This window comes from Balaenoptera borealis (assembly GCF_965194805.1).
Source record: "Balaenoptera borealis genome assembly, chromosome: X".
In the NCBI taxonomy this organism is placed as follows: domain Eukaryota; kingdom Metazoa; phylum Chordata; class Mammalia; order Artiodactyla; family Balaenopteridae; genus Balaenoptera; species Balaenoptera borealis.
In genome coordinates, this window is record NC_138881.1 from 53,334,144 (window position 1) to 53,359,812 (window position 25,669).

Genomic DNA, 25,669 nt, shown 5'->3' on the forward strand with positions numbered 1-25,669 from the left:
CTGTAAACAGGTGCTTATATAGAGAACCAGAGATGGATTGATTCTCCTTGCCCCGGTTCCATTTTCTCAATCCTTTTCACTGATTTAGACCTCTTATATCAGAGGTTCATAGGAGTGAGAAATACTTAAGCCAAGGATGTGGGGAGCTCAAACAGTCTTTTAATATTGATAACCAGTGTACAGAGATTTCTGCTTTTGTAAACTTCAAAATTGAACATTCTCAAACACTCATTATTCTTGTTTTAGCATCACAACAACACACAAAATGAATAAGGCAGCGCAATCCTTATTGGCTCAGGAAATAGATGTGCAGAGGTGCTCACTCTGACCTGCTCAATCTCCCACAGCTCATTTAAGGTGACCTAGAACACTAGTCTCTTGAATTTTTTAACCCCACTGCATCCATTCGCTATTTTCATAGGCTTCTGGATTGGAAGGAAAAGTTCTGCTTCATTCTGGTAGCCTCAGTCCCAGTGGAGCTGTGGCAAATGTACAACTCACCTGAAGGTATTAGGGATAGTGGTTGTGCCCTCGGACTCTACCTAAGTCACTGCCATAATGTCTGAGATAGCATATTTAAAGCAAGCCTTGTTTATGATCTAGTAGATCCGGGAGGTTGAGCCCATTATCAATAGTTTCTCCCAGAGCCATTTGGGCTCAGTTCTTTGTTCTGTAGCCACAGGCTGTAATCTTATCCCTGAGCAATAGTCTCACAATTGCAAACTGTTGGTACCACAAAGATCTAGGAGAGCGTGTGCATGCCTCCACGAGGCCCGTTCCTACTCTTAGCCCCACAAGCCAGCACAGACTGTTGATATGTTATTGCTCTGCTTAGAGACCACAGCACATATTGGATTTTCTGGTTAAAGGTACAAAGGAAGGTGTTCCTATTGTCTTTCTTGGTCACCCCTTCTGTATCTCTCATACCCCTCAGGCAGTTCCCTATGTCTAATTAATACCTCCTGCTGTAATTTCAGTCTGCTTCTGGTGTAATGACCCCACATTCTTTTTGCATCAACCCCTTAGGGAGCTAAGTAGACTTCCCTTTACCCCTGCTTTTGGACTTTGTGCTTTAAACTACTCACCATGCATTGTCTTTCCAGGGTCCTGGAACAGCACAAACTTAACAAGGACCAGTGGGAGGAACGGATCCAGGTGTGGCATGAAGAGCACCGGGGCATGCTCAGGTAAGCCGGCCCTAGCAACTGTGGGCTCTACTGCCCCTGCAGGGAGAATGAGAGTTGGTTCTGGAGGGAGAAGAGGCAGAGGGCTAGGAACACTGGAGGACATTGGAGAGAGAGAAACAGGAAATTAGAAATGGAAGGCAAATCAGGGCCATTATAAAGCTGTACTTTTTGTGAATGATGGCAACTGATAGCCCAGACAATTTTGACCATAAAGAAATGAAGGGGATCTCAGGATCCCTAGGGAGCTTCTGCGCCACCAGGGGCTCCTCCCCAAGAATGAAATGAAGAAGGAGCTCTATAAGCATGGCATACCATTTTGGAGTTGTCTAGTTGAAGAACAAATCTTACCATTTTTCCATCACCACCTCATTTGCGCTCTGCTAATAATGTGCCTGCGTACGAGGCTTCTGTGATAGCTAACATGCCAGAGGCCAGCAAGGGTCAGCCTGCCTTTATTCCCCTTGGGAACCTCAGACCTGAGGCTCTTGTGAGCATTTTTTGGCAAAAGTCATGTTGTGCTCTGTTCGCCATCATCTGTTCACCTTCCATCCTCTTTCCCACCCCTTATAGCAAGATTCTTGTCAGAAGTGCAGAACAAGTAGGCTTTCTGTCTCCCCGGGTCTGATTCACAGGCTCCCCTATATTCCCTGCCCCCGCCCCACCCTGCTCTCTTGTTTAGGGAGGATGCTGTCCTGGAGTATCTGAAGATTGCCCAGGATCTGGAGATGTATGGTGTGAACTACTTCAGCATCAAGAACAAGAAAGGCTCAGAGCTGTGGCTGGGAGTGGATGCCCTGGGTCTCAACATCTATGAGCAGAATGACAGGTATAGTTCAGAGCTTACTTAGTTTTTTGGACCACTTTGACACCTAGGATTTGACAGAGTAGGATTATACTTCCTGGGTCCCACCTATATCATTCTTCTTCTACCTAGTTTAGACCAGTCCAGATGATTGTACAACCTCCCTCAGGCCTCTAAATCTTGCATTGACTAGACTTGCACTGTCCACTATGGTAGCTTTTGGCCACATATAGCTGTTGAGCACTTGAAATGTGGCTGCTCTGAATTGAGATGTGCTATAAGTGTAAACTCCATACTGGACTTTGAAGACTTAGTGTGAATAACAGAATACAAAATGTCTCACTAATATTTTTAAAAATATTGATTTACATGTTCAAATGATAGTATTTTACATATACTGGGTTAAATGAACTGCTGTTATAGTTAATTTCACCTATTTCCTTTTACTTATTTTCATGTGGCTGTTAGAAAATTTAAAATTACATGTGTGGTTCTCATTATATTTCTGTTGGACAACACTGGTCTAAAACCTACCCTGTCACGATTTGTAATTAATCTCCTTTGCATATGATGATTAAGTGCCTTTTGGCCTGTAATCCCTCTTGCTACAGCTTTATCTCACTAGCTTATTTTTTTTCCTTGGATTGCTCTTTTTTTTAAAAAAAGTATTTTATTTATTTATTTATTTATTTATTGCCATGTCGGGTCTTAGTTGCGGCACATGGGCTCTTCATTGCGGTGCACGGGCTTCTCTCTAGTTGTGGCGTACAGGCTCCAGAGCACATGGGCTCAGTAGTTGCGGCACGTGGGCTCAGTTGCCCCGCAGCATGTGGGATCTTAGTTCCCTGACCAGGGATCGAACCCGTGTCCCCTGCATTGGAAGGTGGGTTCTCAACTGGACCACTAGGGAAGTCCCTTCTTGGCTTGCTCTTGATGAGGATGAAGATCAGTATATTATTGTTTTCTGTAACTTCTGAGTCTTGGAACTCATTATTTACCTTCTCCCCAACTTTTACAACCTTGGGTAGAAGAGTTCCAGTTAAGTAGGGCTGGGGATTCTTGTGAGAGATTGTTACAAGGTCCATGCCTCAACAAAAAATAAAATTAAACAAACCTCAGATACTGGGACAAGGGATATGTTGATTGTGGTATCAGGAGGTCCTTTGTGCGCCCTCAATGCTGGCAGCTGATGTGGTGGCATGTGATGACACTGGCTGAGCTGGCAATGAATCTACCTCCTTAAGGGAGAAGTTGGTGGTGGGGAGGGCAAGGCACCAACCCTCTAAGTCCTTCTTGTCTTGCCTTTATCCTAATGTTCTTGGCATCCATTTTTACAGACTGACTCCTAAGATAGGCTTCCCCTGGAGTGAAATCAGGAACATCTCTTTCAATGACAAGAAATTTGTCATCAAGCCCATTGACAAAAAAGCCCCGGTAAGTGACTCCTCCCACTGGCCAACACAGGTACTTGCCAAGGCCTGGATAATGCTAGAAGCAATTGTGTCATTCTATATTTCTCTCCCTTTTTTGGCTTTTTTGTGTATGTGGGTGGGAATAGGAGGCACAAAAGGCGATTGGCAATGAAAGGGGATGCTGATGCCAAGAAATGGTCAGGAGGCATCCTATAACTGGTGCCACACTGCTACCTGTGTCTCAGGAGAAGCATGGATTATGGAGAGCCATAGGCAGTCTAATTACTGCCTCTTAGCCACTGTCTTTTACTTCCCTGAGGCTCTGGGGTAGAAACAGAGAGTACATCTTATCTTTTAAAGCCTCTAGGCCCTAGAAAGTGGAAACTGTTCATGTACTTGATTTATCTTTAATTGTGGAGAAAGGACAGAGCCAGGAGAAGTCCAGATCCAAAGATGATTCTCCAGGTGTTCTTTTTGTTATAACTTTGCTGCTGTCCTCTCAAGACTTCTCTCCAGAGCAATCCAAAATCAAGAAAGTGCTTTCAGTCCAGTCATTCCTCTAACATGCTTGCCACACCTGTCACCTACTCAGTTGCCTGTGGCTGACAAGACTGGAAAGCTGGTGCTTGGGAATAGGATAGAAAACTGAGATGAGAGTCTCCTCTTTTGATGTACCTCATGTCCAACAAGGGCCAATGGCCATGCTGAACCAGACCTTTCTCATGAGGCCTCAGCCATTCTTCTCCAGCTCCGAGGTCTCTGAACTTGCCCTGCTAGGAACTTTATATATGTTGTCTCTTTAAACCCTCAACGACATTGTCAGGTAGGTAGTAGCATACCTATTTTATAAATGATGAAATTGAGTTTCAGAGGGATGGAGTGATTTGCCCAAGATCACACAGCTAAAAATGATAGAGCTGGGATTTACACCTAGGTTGTTTGACCTCTGGTTCTTGTGCTTCTTCTACTGCACCCTAAGCTATGTGAGATGGTAGCAGTTTGGGTTCAGTGGCAGAGGAGCTGGTGGTTAGCCCATCAGCTGGTGACCTTGGTCCAGTGGTATTTGTAGTAACAAACTCAAACTCACTGGATTTTCTTGTGTGTGTGTGTTTTTTGTTTTTTTGTTTTGTTTTGTTTTGTTTTTTTAATACTGCTGCTGTGCTCAACTTTCATCAGAAAAAGGTAAGTAACAAAGCCAGCTGAGATCAAGGGCATATTTAAAAAATAACAACCAGGATAATCGATGTTCAGGAGATTTATATATTCATGTATGTATTTACAAACTGCCTTATTCCAAACAGGATTGAAGGGACTGGGTCTAGGATATGCTTTTAGGAGATTATAGAACCAGTCCAGCCCACCCATACTACACTCACCACGGTATTATGCAGGGATTATTGGGCCTCTAAGACAGGCCCCTGAGACCCAGCAGGATATCTAATTAGCAGATAAAGTCAGTTTCTATCTTTCAGTTGCATTGAGGGTATTTTAGGATGCTTTTCATAAGCAAAGGTTGAAAGAAATTGTGGCTCGGTGGAAAGAGCACTGGTTTCGGAGTCAAGAAGCCTGGGTTCTAGCCCTGGGTCTGCCACTAACCTGCCATCTGACCCTGGGCAAGTCACTTCCCCACTCTGATAATTGGTTTTCCCATCTGTAACGTGATCTTTCCAGTGCTTTTGGACTTAGCTTTTCAGAAGGCAGAAGCCCACCTTCATCTGTCCCTCTAAACTCTTTCTGACTGCTGGTTTTCCATCAGGACTTCGTCTTCTATGCTCCTCGGCTGCGGATTAACAAGCGGATCTTGGCTCTGTGTATGGGGAACCATGAGCTATACATGCGCCGCCGTAAGCCCGACACAATCGAGGTGCAGCAGATGAAGGCACAGGCCCGGGAGGAGAAGCACCAGAAACAGATGGAGCGGTAGGTGACATGGAACTGAAGTGGGGGCCGGGGCTGTGGCAAAGAAGCTTCTCAGAGGTGCCAAGCCTGCTAAAGGCAAGGCATGAAGCCATCCTGGTACTGGGGGAGAGAGAGCTGTACAGGGATACACCCCTTCCATTAAGTCTCAGGTATCCCCATCCCCAGGAGGCAGGCATTTAGAATCCTAGGATTTCAGAGGCTCATAGGAGGGAGGGGCATTTCATAGTTCCCCATTATCTATGACCCTCATGCCATTGCTCTTCTAGGTGGACTCTGGGTTGCTCTGGACTATCTGACCAGTATCGCAGCAGTAGCAGAAGGCTTCATGCACATTTAAACCTGGACTCTAGGGTTTTTTGAGTGGAATTGGGCAGAGCCACCAGAATTTTCCCTACCAAGCCCTTTTGCACTGCGGCTCCTTGCTACTCAAAGTGCATTAAAGCTCAGCAGCATCAGCATCAACTTTGGAACTTTTTAGAAAGGCAGTATTCTGAGACCTACCCCAAAGCTGCTGATTCAAAATCTGCAACTTAAGATCCTAGTTGAACATTTCTTCAAAGAAGATATGCAAATGGCCAGCAGGCACATGAAAACACCCTTAGTCATTAGGGAAATGCAAGTCGAAACCACAGTGAGGTACCACCTCATACTCACTAATATGGATATAATAAATGAAAACAGAAAATAACAGTTGTTGGCAAGGGTATGGAGAAATTGGAACTCATGCTCATTGCTAGTGGGAATGTAAAATGGTTCAGCTGCTGTAGAAAACAATTTGATGGTTCCTCAAAAAGTTAAATGTAGAATTACCATACAATTCCACAATTCCACTCCTAGGTATATACTGAAAAAAATTGAAAACAGGTGTTCAAACATGTACATGCACATACCTGTTCATAGCAGTGCAATTCACAATAACCAAAAATTGGAAACAGCCCAAATGTCTATCAGTGAATGAATGGATAAACAAATTGTACAGCCATCCAATGAAATATTATTCAGCCATTAAAAATTTTAGAACAAAGTATTGATACATACTACAATGCAGATGAATCTGTAAAACATTATGCTAAGTGAAAGAAACCAGACACAAAAGGTCACATATTGTATTATTCCATTTATATGAAATATCCAGAATAGATAAACAGAAGGCAGATTGGTGGTTGTCAGGGGCTGGAGGGAGGGGAGATGTGGAGAAACTGCTTAATACCAGGTATGGGTTTTCCTTTGGAGTGATGAAATGTTTTGGAACTAATAGAGGTAGTGGTCATACAACATTGTGAATGTATTAAATGCCACTGAATTATTCACTTTAAAATGGTTAATTTTATATTATGTGAATTTCACCTCAGTAAGTTATTTGAAAAATAAGATCCCTGGTGATTCCTGTGCATGTTAATGTTTGAGAGCACTGTTTTAGTAGATACTCTGTCATAAAGAGTTTGGAACCTCAGGAGGCTTCTAATCTAGTAGGCTGGAAAATGACTCCGTGTATGAGAGGTTAGACACCAAAGTTCACATTTATTCTGAAAAAATGAAATTAGGGGCAGTTTACAGAACTGGATCTGGCAGGAACCTGCCCTCAAGGACCTCACAGTATAGTAGAAGAAAGGGAAAAAACAGTATATATATAACAGTTCAAGGTACAAATGCTGTGTCATTCATTCACTCAATATATATTTATTGAGCAGTGAAAAAAAAAAGACAAAAATCTCTGCTCTGCTCCCATGAAGCTGTCATTCTAGTGGGAAGAGACAGACAGATCAAATAAGCATATTATGTGGTATGTGACATGATAAGAAGTACTATGGAGAAAAATAACAGGGAGGAGGGATGTGGAGAAGGATAGGCCAAGTATTCTGAGGGGTCAGAAAGAGAAAAGACATCTAGCCAAGGGAGAAAAGAAGGCCTCCTGGAAGAGGCGCTGGGGCAAGAAAAAGCAAATACTTATTTTAGATTTACAACAAATTCTGGGGAAAAGGAGCCTAGAGCTGAGCTTCAGAGGGCAGGCAGAGGACTGATGCCCTAGCCATAGGGATCACCAGACTTGAACCACAGTATATCAGCACAGATCCAAAACTTTTCTCCCTGTAACTTTATAAGGTAGATAGGGCAGGACTTATTTGGCCATTTTACAGATAAGGTTACTGAGAACAAGAGCAAAGAAATGATGTAGCTAAGGTCACCCACTGATTACCCACTGGGTAGTGGACAAGCTGAGAGTCCAGGTTGGATCTCCTGATTCTGAGACAAACTGACAGGGCCCTGAGCATACCGGCCCATGTAGGGCTATGATGTAAGGACAAGAATGTAGAGAGAAGGGAGAGTGGTCTTGCCTCACAAGCCCTGAGTGTGTTGGATGGGTGGGGACTGAGGGGCCAGGGCCAGGGAGCCTTGGGGATTCCAAGGCTTCCATGTGGCCTTGCTATCCTGTTCCATCCCTTCTTTCTCCTTTCCTAGTGCTCTGCTGGAAAATGAGAAGAAGAAACGTGAGATGGCAGAAAAGGAGAAGGAGAAGATTGAACGGGAAAAGGAGGAACTGATGGAGAGGCTGAAGCAGATCGAGGAACAGACTAAGAAGGCTCAACAAGGTGAGGCTTGGAGTCACCTTGGAGACTGGGTTTTCCCACAGTCTGACTCTATGAGCTGGAAACCCTTCTGTCTGAGCTGCAGACTCAGGCCATATATTCCAGATATGGCTAAAGAATAGAGGAGTGATGGGGCAAGAGGAAGAGTGCCTAGAACTTTCTGCCAGCTGTGTCCTGGGGTGAACCATTTCCAGGAAGGAAGTTAGGCGTCCCTTCTTGATCTCTGCACTCTTCACCACCTTTCCCCTACCTTCTCTTCCCAGAACTGGAAGAACAGACCCGCAGGGCTCTGGAACTTGAACAGGAGCGGAAGCGTGCCCAGAGCGAGGCTGAAAAACTGGCCAAAGAGCGTCAAGAAGCTGAAGAGGCCAAGGAGGCCCTGTTGCAGGCCTCCCGGGACCAGAAGAAGACCCAGGAACAACTGGTAAAGCTACAAAATGGGCTGGGATTATGGGACCTGAGTTTTCTCTTCTGTCTGCCTACCTATTCACAGCTACCTCTGCTTGCAGGACTGGTTCTTTCCAGCAGGGTAACTCTCAGCAGGCTTCCAGCAGATAGCTCCTTCAGAAGCAAGCTGAGAAGTCATTTTGCAAATACTCTTCCCTAACCCTTACTTTTATTCTCTTTCTTAGCAATTGGGGATTTGAGCTGATGACCTGACAAAGGAGAGAGGGAGGAAAGAAGTAAAGGGATTCACACTTGATTGACTAGCTACGTGTGTTACAAGCTATACTAGCAACTTTTCCCTTTTCCTTACTTCCTTATTTCCTCTTCCTAATAACCCTATGAGATTAATCCTTGTGGGATAATATGCCCAGATAAGGAAATTAGGGCTCAGAGAGGTTGAAGAGACTCATCAGAGGTCACACTGTTGTGACTGAGTAAGAATGAGAAGTCATTTCTGCCTCTCTTTTAAAGGTTTGCTCCCTAAAATCACATGTAAAACTGTGTGTCTATACATTTTTTAGGGGAGAAGGGTGAGCATCTATACTTTCATCACAATTTCCAAGGGTTCTGTGACTCAGAAATTAAGAACCTGTGTCCCAAAGTCCTTGACATATGCTCTCCCCCTGTACCGTTTGGAGTGGGAGTGCAGGAACCTAAAACCTAATTCTCAGGGGGAAACGTCCTCTGGGAGATTTGCCCAAAGTGTGAGGGCGTACATAAGCTTTATTCCCTTCTTCAGATCACTTTGTGACACTTGAGTGTCATTCCTATACTTGTCCTGGGAAGAGTCTTAGTGGAGCCCTGAGCATTGTAGGATAACAGGAAAGGGTCTGCCACTTCAGGCAGTGACACAGTGATCTCCAAAGCTTTACTGAGGCCCTAACTGTGCAATTGGCAATACCAAGAGGGAGAGAGGGAGAGAGAGAGATGAGGAAGAGCCAGAGATGACACATTGTTTGTCCTCAGGTCTATAGTCTAGGCAGGGAGCTCTGACTTATAAGGAAATAGTTTGGAGTTAATAGGGTGCTATAGTAGATCTGAGAATAAGAGTGTTCCTCTGGGCTTCCTGGAGGAAGTGTGGTAAAAAGAGCCTCCAGAGCAGCAAGCAAGTGGAGCAGCAAGTCCCCTGTTAGTTCTCAGGGGATCTGGGATTGAAGACACCTGGGGCCTGAGGACCAGAAGGTCCACCTCTCATAAGCTTCCAATTGATCCACAGGCCTTGGAAATGGCAGAGCTGACAGCTCGAATCTCCCAGCTGGAGATGGCCCGACAGAAAAAGGAGAGTGAGGCTGTGGAATGGCAGCAGAAGGTAAGATACAGTGCCCAAGACAAAGCAGTGTGGGATGGGGTATCATATGCATAGGCTCCAGTTCCTTAGATTCTTTTATTTATTTATTTATTTTTAAAGATAATACCTGGAAGTATCTTTTATTTTATTTTTTATTTAAAAAAATTATTATTTTTTTAACATCTTCATTGGAGTATAATTGCTTTACAATGGTGTGTTAGTTTCTGCTCTACAACAAAGTGAATCAGCTATACATATACATATATCCCCATATCTCCTCCCTCTTGCGTCTCCCTCCCACCCTCCCTATCCTACCTCTCTAGGTGGTCACAGAGCACCGAGCTGATCTCCCTGTGCTATGCGGCTGCTTCCCACTAGCTATCTATTTACATTTGGTAGTGTATATATGTCCACGCCACTCTCTCACTTCTTCTCAGCTTACCCTTCCCCCTCCCCGTGTCCTCAAGTCCATTCTCTACATCTGTGTCTTTATTCCTGTTCTGCCCCTAGGTTCTTCAGAACCATTTTTTTTTGATTCCATATATATGTGTTAGCATACGGTATTTGTTTTTCTCTTTCTGATTTACTTCACTCTGTATGACAGACTCTAGGTCCATCCATCTCACTGCAAATAACTCAATTTCATTTCTTTTTATGGCTGAGTAATATTCCATTGTGTATATGTGCCACATCTTCTTTATCCATTCATCTGTCGATGGACACTTAGGTTGCTTCCACGTCCTGGCTATTGTAAATAGTGCTGCAGTGAACATTGTGGTACATGTCTCTTTTTGAATTATGGTTTTCTCAGGGCATATGCCCAGTAGTGGGATTGCTGGGTCATATGGTAGTTCTATTTAGTTTTTTAAGGAACCTCCATACTGTTCTCTATAGTGGCTGTATCAATTTACATTCCCACCAACAGTGCAAGAGTGTTCCCTTTTCTCCACACCCTCTCCAACATGTATTGTTTGCAGATTTTTTGATGATGGCCATTCTGACCGATGTGAGGATTTGGGTTTCTTCACGCTTCCATCCTTCCTTGACAGTGGGTATCATGGGAGAAGGAGCTCAAGGCTTTCTCAAATACTTCCCAGAATTCTCCAATACCCCCAGGGAATTTGGTACAATTACTCCTATTATACAGCTGAAGGAACTCAGGATCAGTCAGACAAAGTGACTTGGCCTACCTGGTGCCTGCTTTCTGCTGGGCCATTCTAGGCACACATAGGGATGCCGCAAGTTAGCCTGGTCTGACTGCCAGTCCTTCTCTTCCTCTGTTACTGGACAGGCTCAGATGGTACAAGAAGACTTGGAGAAGACCCGTGCAGAGCTGAAGACTGCCATGAGCACGCCTCATGTGGCAGAGCCTGCCGAGAATGAGCAGGATGAGCAGGATGAGAACGGTGCAGAGGCCAGCGCCGAACTGCGGGCTGATGCCATGGCCAAGGATCGCAGCGAGGAGGAACGTACCACTGAGGCAGAGAAGAATGAGCGTGTGCAGAAGCACCTGAAGGTATCGAGGCATGGTCATGGAGACCATGTGTATTGACTTAGTAGCCCATGGCCTTCCCTAGATCATCCGGGCACGGGAGCAGTAGAGGAGCCTGTCTCAGTGCTGTGTGGGAGCTTGAGCATTTCTCAGTGAGAACTTTCAGGGAGGGCACCTCTCACTTATTTATTTTTTATTTATTTATTTATTTTATAAATTTATTTATTTATCTTTGGCTGTGTTGGGTCTTCATTGCTGCGCGTGGGCTTTCTCTAGCTGTGGCACGCAGGCTCGGTAGTTGTGGCACATGGGCTTAGTTGCTCCGTGGCATGTGGGATCTTCCCGGACCAGGGCTCGAACCCATGTCCCCTGCATTGTCAGGCGGATTCTTAACCACTGTGCCACCAGGGAAGTCCCACCTCTCACTTATTAATCAGAGCCTGGACCGCCTCTTCCTTTTTTTTTTTTTTGTTTTTTTGCACCGTCCTCCACCCATATTCCATGTACCTCATATTCAGAAAATACTTAGTTGTCACAATTCCTACTTGAATCTTTGGTGTATTGTTCTACTCTCAGGATTCTGTCATCAGTTGATCTGCTAAGTTGGTGTTTTGGTTTTTTTGTTTTGTTTTTTTAAATTCTTGCCCCACTGCAGTTCTAACAGGGCTGGAAATGGCTCTCAAAAAATGTGTGTGTCTGTGTTTGTGTGTATAAAGAGGGGGGCAGGGGTGGGGGTTGAGAGAGAAAGGTGGTGGAGAGGGTGGGAGGAAGGTAAGAAGGAAATAAATCAGGAAATACATCTGATTAACGAGGGGAGGTAAAATGAGAGGAAGCCATTAACCCCTTATCCCCTTGCACCCTCACAGGCCCTCACTTCAGAGCTGGCCAATGCCCGTGATGAGTCCAAGAAGACTGCTAATGACATGATTCATGCTGAGAACATGCGACTGGGTCGAGACAAATACAAGACCCTGCGCCAGATCCGGCAGGGCAATACTAAGCAGCGCATTGATGAGTTTGAGTCCATGTAATGGGCACCCAGCCTCTAGGGACCCCTCCTCCCTTCTTCCTTGCCCCCACACTCCTACACTCTTGCCTAACTCACACTGTGCTGGAGCCACTAACTAGAGCAGCCCAGGAGTCATTCCAAGCATTCAGTACAGCCATGGGACCAAACCTAGCCCCTCAGCCCTCACTCACTTCCCTAGGCAGAGAGACGGCCCACTGTGGTGATGATGGGACCCTCTTTTTCCTCTATCCCAGGTGATCTAGCTTGCTAGAAGAGATCACTTTCTCAGCTCAGAGGCACTTCCCACTTGATTTGGGAAATACCCCCACATTTACTGTTGCTCTGCAGGAGTCAAGTGTAGTATGTTGAAAACTGGCCCCCACCACTGCCTTCCTCTTCATGGTCCTGTGATTTGCAGAATTGGAACATCACAGGGTTTAGAGAAGGAGGTGGAGCCTTGGCTGTATGCTCTAGGATGTCAACTGCCCTAGGATTAGGCCTCCCAGTGTCCATTCCTTCTATGGTTGTTTAGGCTTTGTAATGATCGGAGGCTAAAAAGATGTTCACTCATTCTTCTCTCTACCTCCCAGATTGGGCCTGTTACAAACTCGGTCCCAGTAAACCTTGTCCCTGAGTTCAGGGACTCAGTTTCTCTTCAGGGTGATATGGGGGAGACAGTGCCTGCAAGAGGCTTCACCAACATCCTGGAAGGCCGTTGGCCATTCTGTTCAGAAAAGATTGGGTAGAGGATCTGCCCCTATGCCTTATGGGAGCCTAGACTTGTTTCAAGTGAGCTCTATGGGCAGAGATATCCCTTACTTATTATTCTGTGTTCCTCTTCCCCTCTTGGGATCTGCCCCTCCCCACTCCAATCCCCAAACCCCCTTCAGGTAGAACAGTAGGGATGGTTACCCCCAAACCCAGCCAGCCCCATCCAGAACTCTTGCTAAAGGGAGGAAATATTCACACGTGGCTTCAGTATTTTACCTGCCAGGGGTCCCAGACCACTTCTCCCTTCAGAGTTACTTGGACCACAGCTCCTGTTTCAGGGCCATTAAGGCCTTGGTTTGGTGAGCCCTGGATCTTGATGTCAGTTGGCTCAATTGGTGAGTGGGTGGAAGAAGCTGAGTATGGTGAGAGAAGCTTGTGGCCCAGATCCTACAGTTTACACCTCTCCAAGGTGGTGATTGGGTCCTGCCTCTGTTTAATAAACCTCTAACCCAGGTCTTGCCACCAGCTGTGCTATCCCTTGGAGCTGTAAACCAGAGAGCTGTTAGGGGCTCTGGCCTGGTCCTTTTCACACCCCGACCTCTTTCTTTCAACCCAGGAGCAGCCTCCTCCTCCTCTCTGTCTCATGTGTGCTCTTTTTCTTTCCACCAGTATTATATATTTTAGTGGCATCTAACTCAATATTGATTTCTGTGTTTCTTGCTAATGCACCCTTAGAAGATATTAGTGTTGGGACAGGATCGTTTTGGCCTCATTCCCTTGCCACCCCTACACCTAGGAAGCATATACTATATTGTAAAAGAATATTTTGCCAGAAAAATTAATGTAGGAAGCTTTCAGTATTAGTGATATCACCCGTCACTGTAGGTCATACAATCCTTTTTTAAGGTTCTTGGTATTTGGTTTTATTGTTCCTTTTTTTGCCTTCTCCTCAGCGTTCATTCCCCAAGGGGCCCTACTGTCCTTCCATGCAGTGCCCCTAGCCCAGAGTCCATGGCTTTGATCCCTCCCTCCCCTTGCCTCCTGCTTGACCTTGCGGAGTCTTATGTGCATTGCTGTGAATTATATTGACACTCTCTTGGTGATATGCCCTATATTGGCTAAATTCAAACCTGGAATTGTGGGGCAATCTAGCTGCCTTAAAGGTAGTACCCCCCGCCCCAGGGAAGCTGGGGAAAAAGGTTAGATTTTATATTCAGTTTTTTTGTGTGTGTATTTTTGGGGTTTTTAAAATTTGTTTTCGGAGGGGTTTATGCTTAACCAATGTTCTATTTCAGTGCCAATAAAATCTAGGAAGACTTCACTGTGACTTGATCTTTCTTTGTGGCATGAGTGGGTGGCTGTAAGATACTTCACTGTAATTTGCACTCTGTGGACCACTTTCCTATCCCTGGTCTCATTTCATTCTCACTTCAGTCCTATGGAGAGTGGATATGACTATCCTCGTTTTATAGAGGAGGAAATGGACTTGAAAAAGTAGAATAACTGCCCAATGGCACAGGACTATATGACTTAATAGCCTGTGTCCTTTCCATAGCCCTAGGCCATTTTTTTCTGGTGTAGATGGGCCCTGTATTGACCATATGATGCTCCTGGGCTTGTTTGGCATTGGGGCTTTGGGGCTGCTTGTGGGGGGTGGTTTATATCTCTGGACTCCCCCTGGGGTGGTCAGGCCCTATCCTGCCTCTTTTCAGGAAGGCCTCCAGGCTTGCTCACCTCCTATTATCCTCACTTATTGCAGTGCCAGTGAAGGTCAGAGAAATTACCTTGAGCCCTGTTGCAAAAGGTAGTAAGGAGTGGAGTATGAAGTAAGAATGGAGACTAGTATATGTATGTACAAAAGATGTACTTTATGGTTTATAAAACATGGCAATTTTGTAGCCTAGATATGGTTATCCCAGTTTTACAGACGAGGAAACTGAGACCCAGATCAGCCTTCCAGGCCGTCTTGGACCTGGCATACTCTCTCACTTACCAGCTCCCTTCTTGGTGAGCCAATACTTGCAAGGAAAAGTAAGTATGTATTCTGTGAGCTTTAAATCCTTACGACAACCCTTTGAGGCAGTGGCTCTCAAACTTGTCTGCATATTAGAATCTTAAAGATTCCAAAGCCTAGACCACATCCTCACATCAAATTATAATCTCTAGTAGTGGGACACAGGTATCAATGTATTTAATGATTCCAAGGTGTAGGTTTCCAGCAGTTAAGGAAGTGGGGGGAAGCCATCTGAGAAGTAGATCTGGATATATAAGAGAGTAACATGAGAGATCCTTGCAGTGATACTCTATCTTGATGATGTCAATATTAATATCTTGGTTGTGATGTTATACCATAGTTTACAAGATATTACCATTGGTGGAAAGTGAATAAAGTGTACATGAGATCTCTTTGTATTATTTATCTTATAACTGCATGTGAATCTACAGTGATCTCAAAAGAAAAAGATTTAATTTTTAAAAGGGGTGGTGGTACTCCTGGGTATATATCCAAGAGTAATGAGTGCTTCTGTCCACCAAAAGACCTAGCAGTACTATTTGCAATAGCTCCAAATCTGAAAACAACACAAATATTCATCAACTAGAGAATGGACAAAACTATAGTATATTCATACAATGGTATATTGCTCAGCAGTAGAAATTAAAGAAAAAACAACTACTGAGACAACAATATGAATGAATCTCACAGGTAATATCTTGTACAGAAAAAAAAGTAGACACAAAAGAGAACATATAATTCCATTTATGTCAAGCTCTAGAGCAGGCATGGTTGTCTGGAGCTGTGGTGGGTGGGATTGACTGGAAAGTGGCACAAGGAAACCTGAAGTCATGGAAATACAATTGGTTTGGGTGGTGGATACAGGGTATAAACATGTAAAAATTCATCAAGGTGTATGTAAATTACAAATCCATGAAAAAGAAAAGATAAAGGGGGGGTTCCCTCGCTGCAAAAGTTTGAAAATATCTAGAATAATGGTTCTCAAATTTTACTGTCTATTGGAATCACTTTGTGGGCTGCTTAAAACAGATTACTAGACTCCACCTCCAGAGTCTCTGATTCAGTGGGTCTGAAGTGGAACCTGAGAATTTGCATTGATGCTGCTGTTCCAGGGGCCACACTTTGAGAGCCACTGGAGTCCAGACTAGACAAATACTTTCCTGAGAGATAAGAGACTTGTCTAAGGTCACACAAGCAGTCAGGCAAATAGGGGCCTAGAACTTGCTTCCTGACTCTTCGGTGGGCCTTCAAGGCCTAGGTCAGGCCTTCTCTGCCATCCAGGAGTAGTGCTCCATTGCTTGCTTTACTATATCCCTTAATTATAATATCTGATCAGGAAGGGACCAGAGAGATTCCTGGATCTAATCCTTTCTCCCCATTCTATAGAGTGGGAAACTGAAGCTCAAGGATCAAAGGTACTTGTCCACAGTCCCAATAGCAGGACTTAGCCTTGAACTATCTCCTGTATCTGCCCCAGACCTGTACACAGTCTACCATGGGGCACCCTTACTGTCTTAGCTGCTTTGTTTCCAATCCTCTTCCTAAAGATATCTCCCCATCCCACATTTACATATCTGTGCATAGGTGATGTGTCTTGAAGCCTTTAGTCAAGATCTTAAGGAAATAGGCTACACTACTTCTAGATCCTTTTCTAGAGCTGAAATGGAGGGCTCCAAGCCTGTTGCTCTTTGAGAACATCCATTACCTTGCTTAGCTTAGGGAGCATTCATGACTCTTCAGAATTTGACTTGTCTTTTCTTCCACTATTCATCATCATCTATCTCCCCCCAGCACTTTACATTCTAGACATAGTAGATCCTTCCCAGCCCCTCAACATCTCAGATTTGCTCATGGCTTTGTAATAATAATTGTAATTATAATTAATGTTTACTAAGCACTTACTGTATGTCGGACACTCTTCAATGTGCTTTATAGTTCTTCATGTTATTTTCACATCTCTGAGTCAAGGCCAATTATTACAGATGAGGAAACTAAGGCACAGAGAGGATAAATAAATTGTCAAAGGTCACACAGCTTGGAGTGACAGAGACAAGATTTAAATATTTCTTGGAGCCTCAAATTCAGAATGCCTAATAAGCAAATATATTCTCTATATTGTCACCCTATTCTGCTTATCCTCATCTGTTCCCCTCTCACTTGGTGGCACCACTATATACTCATTTTTCCAAAATAAGAACCTGGATATTTTCCTTGACAATTCCCTCTCGTCTTACCATGTCCCTGTTCCCAGTCCTCCTGCCTTTAATCCTGCTCCCTAAATAACTTTTAATGCCGCATCTCCTTACTCCTCCTCTGGTGCTGGCACGATTGTCATGGCTTCCTCACTAGATCTCCTGTCTACCTTTCTACCCTCTGCTGCCAGCCACCTGCTAGAAACCCCTATACCCTTCTCATCTTCTTTGCTCAGATTCTCCTACTAGGTTGGTCCTGGTCCTTATTTTTGTTCCTTTTATATTCTAAGCTCATTCTAGTATCAAGGCCTTTAACTGTCCCACTATCTGCAATGCTCTTCCAATGGCTGGCTCCTAATTGTTCAGGTCCCAATTCATGGAGTCCTTCCTTTCCTACCCTATCTAAATTAGTCCCCAACTCCCAACACATACACACCTACAATAAATAAAACATATGACTTCTTATATGACAGATACTGTTCTAAGTTCTCTCTATATATTAAATCATACTCATTATGCTTCCATGAGGTAAATACTTTTATTACCTCATTATAGATGAGGAAGGAAACTAAGGCACAGAGAAATTAAACAGCTATAGAAGGTGTGGCCAAGATGGTGGATTAGAAAGACCCTGAGCTCACCTCCTCCAATGGACACACCAAAATCAAAACTATTTACAGAGCAACTATCTATGAGAATGATCTGAAGACTAGCAGAAAAGATTTTCCACAACTAAAGATTTTTAAAAGGAACCAAAACAAGATGAGTGGGAGGGGCAGGGACATGGTATAGTCAAGACCCACACCTCCAGGTGTGCAACCCACAAATGGGAAGATAATGACAATTGCATAGTTCTCCCCAAGGAGCAAGGGGTCTGAACCCCACATCAGGCTTCCCAGCCCAGGAGTCTTGCCCCAGGAAAGCAAACCTTCAGAACATCTGGCTTTGAGGCCAGCAGGGCTTACATATCGGAGAGCCAGAGGAAACAGAGACTCTGCTATTAACAATTTTACATGCTCCAAGCCCCAGTGCAGAGGCAGTAATTTGAAAGGAGCCTGGGTCAGACACACTGATGATCTTAGAGAGCCTCCCAGAGAGAGAGACAGCAATTGAGAATCTCCCTGGGGATGGAGATGCTGGCGGTAGCCATTTTGGGGAACTCATTTTACTGTGAGGACACTCATGCTGGCAAGCACTATTTTGGAGTCCTCTCTCTAACCTACAAGTGCCGGAGGCTTACTCACCACCAGTGGGCCAGCACCAACCCTGAGCCCCCTGGGCCCTGCAGCCAGCTGCACCAGGACCAGCCCTGCCTGCCAGTGAGCCAGTGGGCCAGTGACCATCACATGAGACAGGGCCTGGCAGTCAACTGGGCTGGTGGCCATCTTCACCTACCAGCACAACCACAGTAGTAAGCCTTGCCACAGAGAAGGGCCCATGCAACCAACATGGAAGTTACCACTAGAGCATATAGCTCTGGTGACCAGAGGAGAGTATGCTTCTGGGCCTCATAGGATGTCTCCTACATAAGGCCACTTCTCCAAGATCAGAATATGTAACAGACCTACATAATACATAGAAATAAACAGAGAAAATTAGGCAAAATGAAGAGACAGAGTACTATCTTCCAAATGAAAGAACAAGACATAATCTCAGAAAAAGAAAATAAATGGAGATAAATAACCTACACAAAAAGGAGTTCAAGGTAACAATCATAAATGCTTAATGAACTTGGGAGAAGAATGAATGAACAGACAGAGAATCTTAACAAATAGAAAATACAGAGAAAGAACCAAACATAGCTGAAGAATACAATAATTGGAATAAAAATTACACTAGAATGAATCAACAGTAGATTAGAGGATACAGAAGAATGAATCAGCAAACTGGAAGGCAAAGTAGTTGAAATTACCAAAGCTGAACAGGAAAAAGAAAAATGAATTAAAAAAAATTAGGATAGTTTAAGACACCTCAAGGACAAAATCAAGCATACTAATTTTTGCATTATAGGAGTCGCAGAAGGAGGAGAGAGAGAGAGAGAGAGAGAGAGATGTACAGGGAACATATTGGAGACATAATAGCTGAAAACTTACCTAACTTGGGAAAGGAAACAGGCACCCAGGTCTAGAAAGCACAGAGTCCCAAACAGGATCAACCCAAAGAGGACAACACCAAGACACATTGTAATTAAAATGGCAAAGAGGGAGGTCAAGATGGTGGAGGAGTAGGAGGATATGGAGTTCATCTCTTCCCACAAATGCAGCAAGAATAAATCTACAAATGGAACTATTCTCACAGAGCACCTGCTGAACACTAACAGAGGACCTCAGACACCTAAAAGGACAAGAAATATCCCCACATAACCAGGTAGGCCAAAAGAAAGAAGAAGGGAAAAGGAAGAGGAAAGGAAGTGGGACGGGACCTGCACCCCTGGTTGGGGGAGAGCTAAAGAAGAGGAGAGGTTTCCGCATCTGGGGAAGGCCCCTCACTGGTGAGGAGATCAGCTGGGACAGAAGGGGAGCTTCGGGGGCTTGGAGGAGAGCACAGCAACCGGTATGTGGCAGGCAGGACAGAGTGAGACCTACACAGATGGTCTGTGCCACAGCTCTGCACAGCTCAGGCTGAGATGGGTATCTGCCAGTGCACAAGGGGGATGGGTGCTGGAACGTGGGGTTTGGAGACGTGGGGAGGGGACTGCTGTTGGCTGTGAAGAGACAGCCTGAGGGGATGGGAGTAAGGAAATCTGCAAACAGGAGTGCTCATGGAGGAAGCCCGGACCACCATAGAAGCAAAGCACCATTGTTGTGTGAGGTGCAAAGGGTGGGGCCACCATTGCAGCTTCTGCCCTCAGGTGCCAACCCCTGCCTCCATGGGCACTAGGGAGGGGTCCTGCCGGAGTAGGCTTACACGACCAACCGCAGCCATCGCCTCCTCTGCCCCTCCCCACCTGGGCAACATGCTAGCCCCGATTTCTGCCTCTGCTCCCTCCTTCCTGGGCAGCCCGCTTGCCCCATCGCCTTCGCAGCTCCCTCCCACCTGACAGGCTTGTGTGCTCTGGAAGACTTTGGAGCAGATGCCAGTGGGTGGCTCACATGCAGAGGTGAGACTGAAACCACAGCTGAGTCCCAGGGGTGGTGTGACTAAGGAAGGAGAGCTGAAATCTCTCCTCCCACCAGTGTGAATGGTGGAGTTATAACTCTGCTAAAGGCTTCCTAAATTCAGCACCTGCACAACATCCGAACAGACAAGTGCTCCTGCAGCTGAGATGGGTCTGGCTTTAGCAGATGTGGGATTTGTGGGCATGTACACATGGGGGTTGGGCCAGGCCAGAATCTGAGCTACTTCTATAGCTCCCATAGCAGGTCCAGGTACATGATTACTGAAGTCCTGGGACCTGACCACAGTGATTCTGCACTGGTGGCCTGGTGAAAGAGTGCCTGAGAGACACCAGAGCCAATTGCCAACATACCTATGGTGAAAGAACTGAGACCAGTCCGGACAACAGTGTACTTTGTGAGCCAGCACAATGGGTGAAAGGGGACACAACAGAGCACACGCACAGTTGAACAGCTCCACAGGAAGAATTCTCAGTGCCTTCTCTCCCAGTGGGGGTGCTCCAATCCCACCTACCTTGCAATGCAGATCAGAAATACAGTAAAGAAACAGAACTGGGGGCCACTACTCCAAAAACTAAGGAGCAGACACTGTCCCTGACAGGGCAGTGACAACCACACAGCAAAGGGGAGGCCCCGCTCAATATCCAGGGCAGGCTCTGGTCACCAAGACACCAGTCAAACACCCTATCAAGGGAATAATGACCAGCATACACTGAGGAAAGAGGTGGCAGTCATCCATACTAAAAGGAGCCCTTGAACAAAAAAAAAAAAAAAATTAACCCCGTGCATATGCAGGCTACACAGGGACATTTCCTCTTGGAGAGCACACACAAGGCTTCACGTACAGTGAAACCCAGCAAAAAGCAGCACTTCCATAGGAACACAGGTCTAGACCTACCTAGGGGTCTTGGAGCATCTCCTGGAGAGGTGGGGTTAGATGTAGCTCACTGTGGTGGCAAGGGGATAGGTAGTGGAGGCCCCAGGCAATATTAATCACCGTGAGCTCTCCCAGAGGTACCCATCTCTACACCAAGAGCTGGCCCCACCCAACAGACAGCAGGCTCCAGTGCTGGAACGTCTCAGGCCAAACAACCAGCAAGACAGAAACACAGCCCCACCCATCAGCAGACAGGTTGCCTAAAGTTGTACTAAGCTCACAGACACCCCAAAACACAACACTTGACATTGCCCTGCCAACCACAGGGACAAGACCCAGCTCCACTCACAGGAGGGGAGGCACCAGACCCTCCCACCAGGAAGCCTGCACAAGCCCCTAGACAAATCTCACCCACCAGGGGGCAGACGACAGAAGAAAGAGGAACTATGATTCTGCAGCCTGTGGAAAGGAGACCACAAACACAGTAAGCTAGACAAAATGAGAAGACAGAGAAATATGTTGCAGATGAAAGAGCAAGATAAAAACCTACAAGAACAACTAAATGAAGAGGAGATAGGCAAACTACCTGAAAAATAATTCAGAGTAATGATAGTAAAGATGATACAAGATCTCAGAAAAAGAATGGAGGCACAGATTAAGAAGATAATACAAGAAATGTTTAACAAAGACCTAGAAGAACAAACAAACAGAGATGAACAATAAAATAACTGAAATGAAAAATAAACTAGAAGGAATCAATAGCAGAATAACTGAGGCAGAAGAACAGATAAGTGAGCTGGAAGATGGAATGGTGGAAATCACTGCCACAGAAGAGAATAAAAAAAAAAAGAATGAAAAGAAATGAGCACAGTCTCAGAGACCTCTGGGACAACATCTAACGCACCAACATTCGAATTATAGAGATCCCAGAAGAAGAGAAAGAGAAAGTGTCTGAGAAAATATTTGAAGAGATTGTAGTCTAAAACTTCCCTAATATGGAAATAGTCACCCAGATCCAGGAAACCCAGAGAGTCCCATACAGGATAAACCCAAGGAGGAACATGCTGAGACACATATTAATCAAACAAACAAAAATTAAATACAAAGAAAAAATATTAAAAGCAACAAGGGAAAAGCAACAAACACAATATAAGGGAATCTCCATAAGGCTATCAGCTGATTTTTCAGCAGAAACTCTGCAGACCAGAAGGGAGTGGCATGATATGTTTAAAGTGATGGAAGAGAAAAATGTACAACCAAGAATACTCTACCCAGCAAGGCTCTCATTCAGATTCGATGGAGAAGTCAAAAGCTTTACAGACAAAAAAAAGCTAAGAGAATTCTGCACATCCAATCCAGCTTTACAACAAATGCTAAAGGAACCTCTCTAGCAAGGGGGAAAAAAAAGGCCACAACTATAAATGAGAAAATCACAAATGGGAAAGCTCACTGGTAAAAGCAAACATACAGTAAAAGTAGGAAATCATCCATACACAAATATGATATCAAAATGAGCAACCATGAGAAGAGGTGAGTACAAATGCAGAAAATAGGAATTGCATTTGAAATTAAGAGACCAGCAACTTAAAACAACCTTGTATATGTATAGACTGCTATATCAAAACTTCATGGGAAATGCAACCCAAAAACTACAATAGATACACACACAAAAAAGGAAAAGCAACCCAAATACAAAAAGATGGTCATCAAACCACAAGAGAAGAGAACAAAAGAGGAAGGGAAGAAAAAAGACCTACAAAAACAAAGCCAAAACAATTAGAAAATGGAAATAGGAACATACATATTGATAATTACCTTAAATGTAAACGGATTAAATGCTCCAAACAAAAGACACAGACTAGTTGAATGGATACAAAAACAAGACCCATATATATGCTGTCTACAAGAGACCCGCATCAGACCTAGGGACACATACAGACTGAAAGTGAGTGGATGAAAAAAGATATTCCATGCAAATAGAAGTCAAAAGAAAGCTGGAGTAGCAATACTCATATTAGACAAAATAAACTTTAAAATAAAGACTGTTACAAGAGACAAGGAAGGACACTACATAATGATCAAGGGGTCAATCCAAGAAGAAGATATAACAATTGTAAATATATATGTACACAACATGGGAGCACCTCAATATATAAGGCAAATGCTAACAGCCATAAAAGGGGAAATCAAAAGTAACACAATAATAGTGGGGGAATTTAACACCCCACTGACACAAATGGACAGATCATCCAGACTGAAAATTAAAGAGGAAACACAAGCCTTAAATGACATATTAGACCAGATAGACTTAATTGCTATTTATAGCACATTCCATCGAAAGCACAGAATACACTTTCATCTCAAGTGCACACAGAACATTCTTCAGGATAGATCACATATTGGGTAACAAATCGAGTCTCAGTAAATTTAAAAAAATTGAAGTCATATCAAGCATCTTTTCTGACTACAATGTTATGAGATTAGAAATCAATTACAGGGAAAAACATTGTAAAAAACACAAACACATGGAGGCTAAATAATATGTTACTGAACAACTAATGGGTCACTGAAGGAATCAAAGAAGAAATAAAAACAATACCCAGAGACAAATGACAACCAAAACACAACGAATGAAAATGTATGGGAAACAGCAAAAGCAGTTCTAAGAGGGAAGTTTATAGCAGTACAGTCTTACCTCAGGAAATAAGAAAAATCTAAAATAAACAAGTTAACCTTACACCTAGAGCAACTGGAGAAAGAAGAACAAGCAAAACCTAAAGTTAGTAGAAGAAAAACATCATCAAGATCAGAGCAGAAATAAACAAAACAGAGATGAAGAAAACAGTAGCAAAGATCAATGACTAAAAGGTGGTTCTTTGTGATGATAAATAAAATTGATAAGCCTTAGCTAGACTCATCAAGAAAAAAAGGGAGAGGACTCAAATGAATAAAATTAGAAATGAAAATGGAGAAGTTACAACTGTCACCACAGAAATACAAAGGATCATGAGAGACTACTACAAGCAACTGTATGACAATAAAATGGACAACATAGAAGAAAGGACAAATTATTAGAAAGGTCCTACCTTCCAAGACTGAACTAGGAAGAAACTGAATATATGAACACACCAATCACATATACTGAAATTGAAACTGTGATTAAAAATCTTCCAACAAACAAAAGTCCAGGACCAGATGGCTTCACAGTTGAATTCTACCAAACATTTAGAGTAGGGTTAACCCGAATCCTTCTGAAAGTCTTCTAAAAAAGTGCAGAGTAAGGAACACTCCCAAGGTCATTATACAAGGCCACCATCACCCTGATACCAAAACCAAAGATATCACAAAAAAAGAAAATTACACGCCAATATCACTGATGAACATTGATGCAAAAATCCTAGCAAACCAAATCCAACAACATATTAAAAGGATTATACACCATGATCAGCTGGGAACTATCTGAGGGATGCAAGGATTCTTTAATATGCACAAATCAATCAATGTATACTATACTTAAGAAGCTTGGCTGTTTATTTCCTATTCATGATTTCTGTACTTATTTCCTTTCTATTCTTTAGGATTTGTTACTATCACTTTTGATGGATGTTAGTCTCAGCTGAGGACCCTTTGGAAAAAGGTCTGTGCCACATATGAGGGACCATCCAACTTTGGAGGAATCAATCCCACCCCAAATATGTTGGTTCAGAATATTCAAGGGAGATGCCTGGCAATTTGTAATTGAAAGAACTCCCATTCCAAGTGATTGCAAGTATTAGATAAGTTTTGGAAATGATGCCTAAAAGAAGACATTTTGATAGGGAAAATGTACACAAGTTGTCTGCCCCATGATCTATGTCCCAAATTGTGCAGTTCCCCAGTCAGCACCTAGCCCAGAGCCCCGTATCCACTCTCTGGTCTCACTGATGCCCTGCTCTCAGCCTGTATGTCTGGAGGGAAAGAAATCATCTGTCTTTCTGGCAGATGACCTTTTTTATTACCTATCTCATTCAATACCAAGCATCCCAAAGGAACATGACCATGAGGAATATATTCATAACACCTGAGACGTAGAAAATGTCAGTGGTCTACAAGATCTTTGATATCATGTGGTCCAACACCTTTGCTTCCAGTTTCCCCAACCCAACCCAACTCAACTCCCATTATACAGATGAGGAAGATGAAGCTGAGAGGAGAAGTGACTTGACCAAAGTCACATCCTAAATTACTTATTTCTACTCAACATCGCTAATTATTAGAGAAACGAAAATCAAAACTACAATGAGGTATCACTTCACACCAGTCAGAATGGCCATCATTAAAAAGTCTACAAATAATAAATTCTGGAGGGGGTGTGGAGAAAAGGGAGCCCTCCTACACTGTTGGTGGGAATGTAAATTGGTGCATCCACTATGGAAAACAGTATGGAGGTTCCTTAAAACACTGAAAAGTTGCCTTGATCCAGCAATCCCACTCCTGGGCATATATCCAGAGAAAACTCTAATTCAAAAGGATACATGTACCTCAATGTTCATAGCAGCACAATTTACAAAAGCCAAGACATGGAAGCAACTTAAATGTCCATCAGCAGATGAATGGATAAAGAAGATGTGATAT

At 43.9% G+C, this 25,669-nt stretch overlaps 1 protein-coding gene across 1 annotated transcript in view; it reads left to right on the top strand.

Annotated features, from left to right (window-relative positions):
• Window positions 1-14,177, top strand: part of MSN (moesin) — a 66,593-nt gene extending 52,416 nt beyond the window's left edge. The window contains exons 5-13 of the mRNA XM_082376633.1: window positions 1,104-1,187; window positions 1,867-2,013; window positions 3,327-3,423; window positions 5,158-5,321; window positions 7,782-7,912; window positions 8,173-8,333; window positions 9,573-9,665; window positions 10,936-11,160; window positions 12,003-14,177. Of these exons, the coding sequence (XP_082232759.1) occupies window positions 1,104-1,187; window positions 1,867-2,013; window positions 3,327-3,423; window positions 5,158-5,321; window positions 7,782-7,912; window positions 8,173-8,333; window positions 9,573-9,665; window positions 10,936-11,160; window positions 12,003-12,167 (1,267 nt within the window). The 3' untranslated portion in view covers window positions 12,168-14,177. The remainder of the gene's footprint in view (window positions 1-1,103; window positions 1,188-1,866; window positions 2,014-3,326; window positions 3,424-5,157; window positions 5,322-7,781; window positions 7,913-8,172; window positions 8,334-9,572; window positions 9,666-10,935; window positions 11,161-12,002) is intronic.
• Window positions 14,178-25,669: the final 11,492 nt, after the last annotated feature.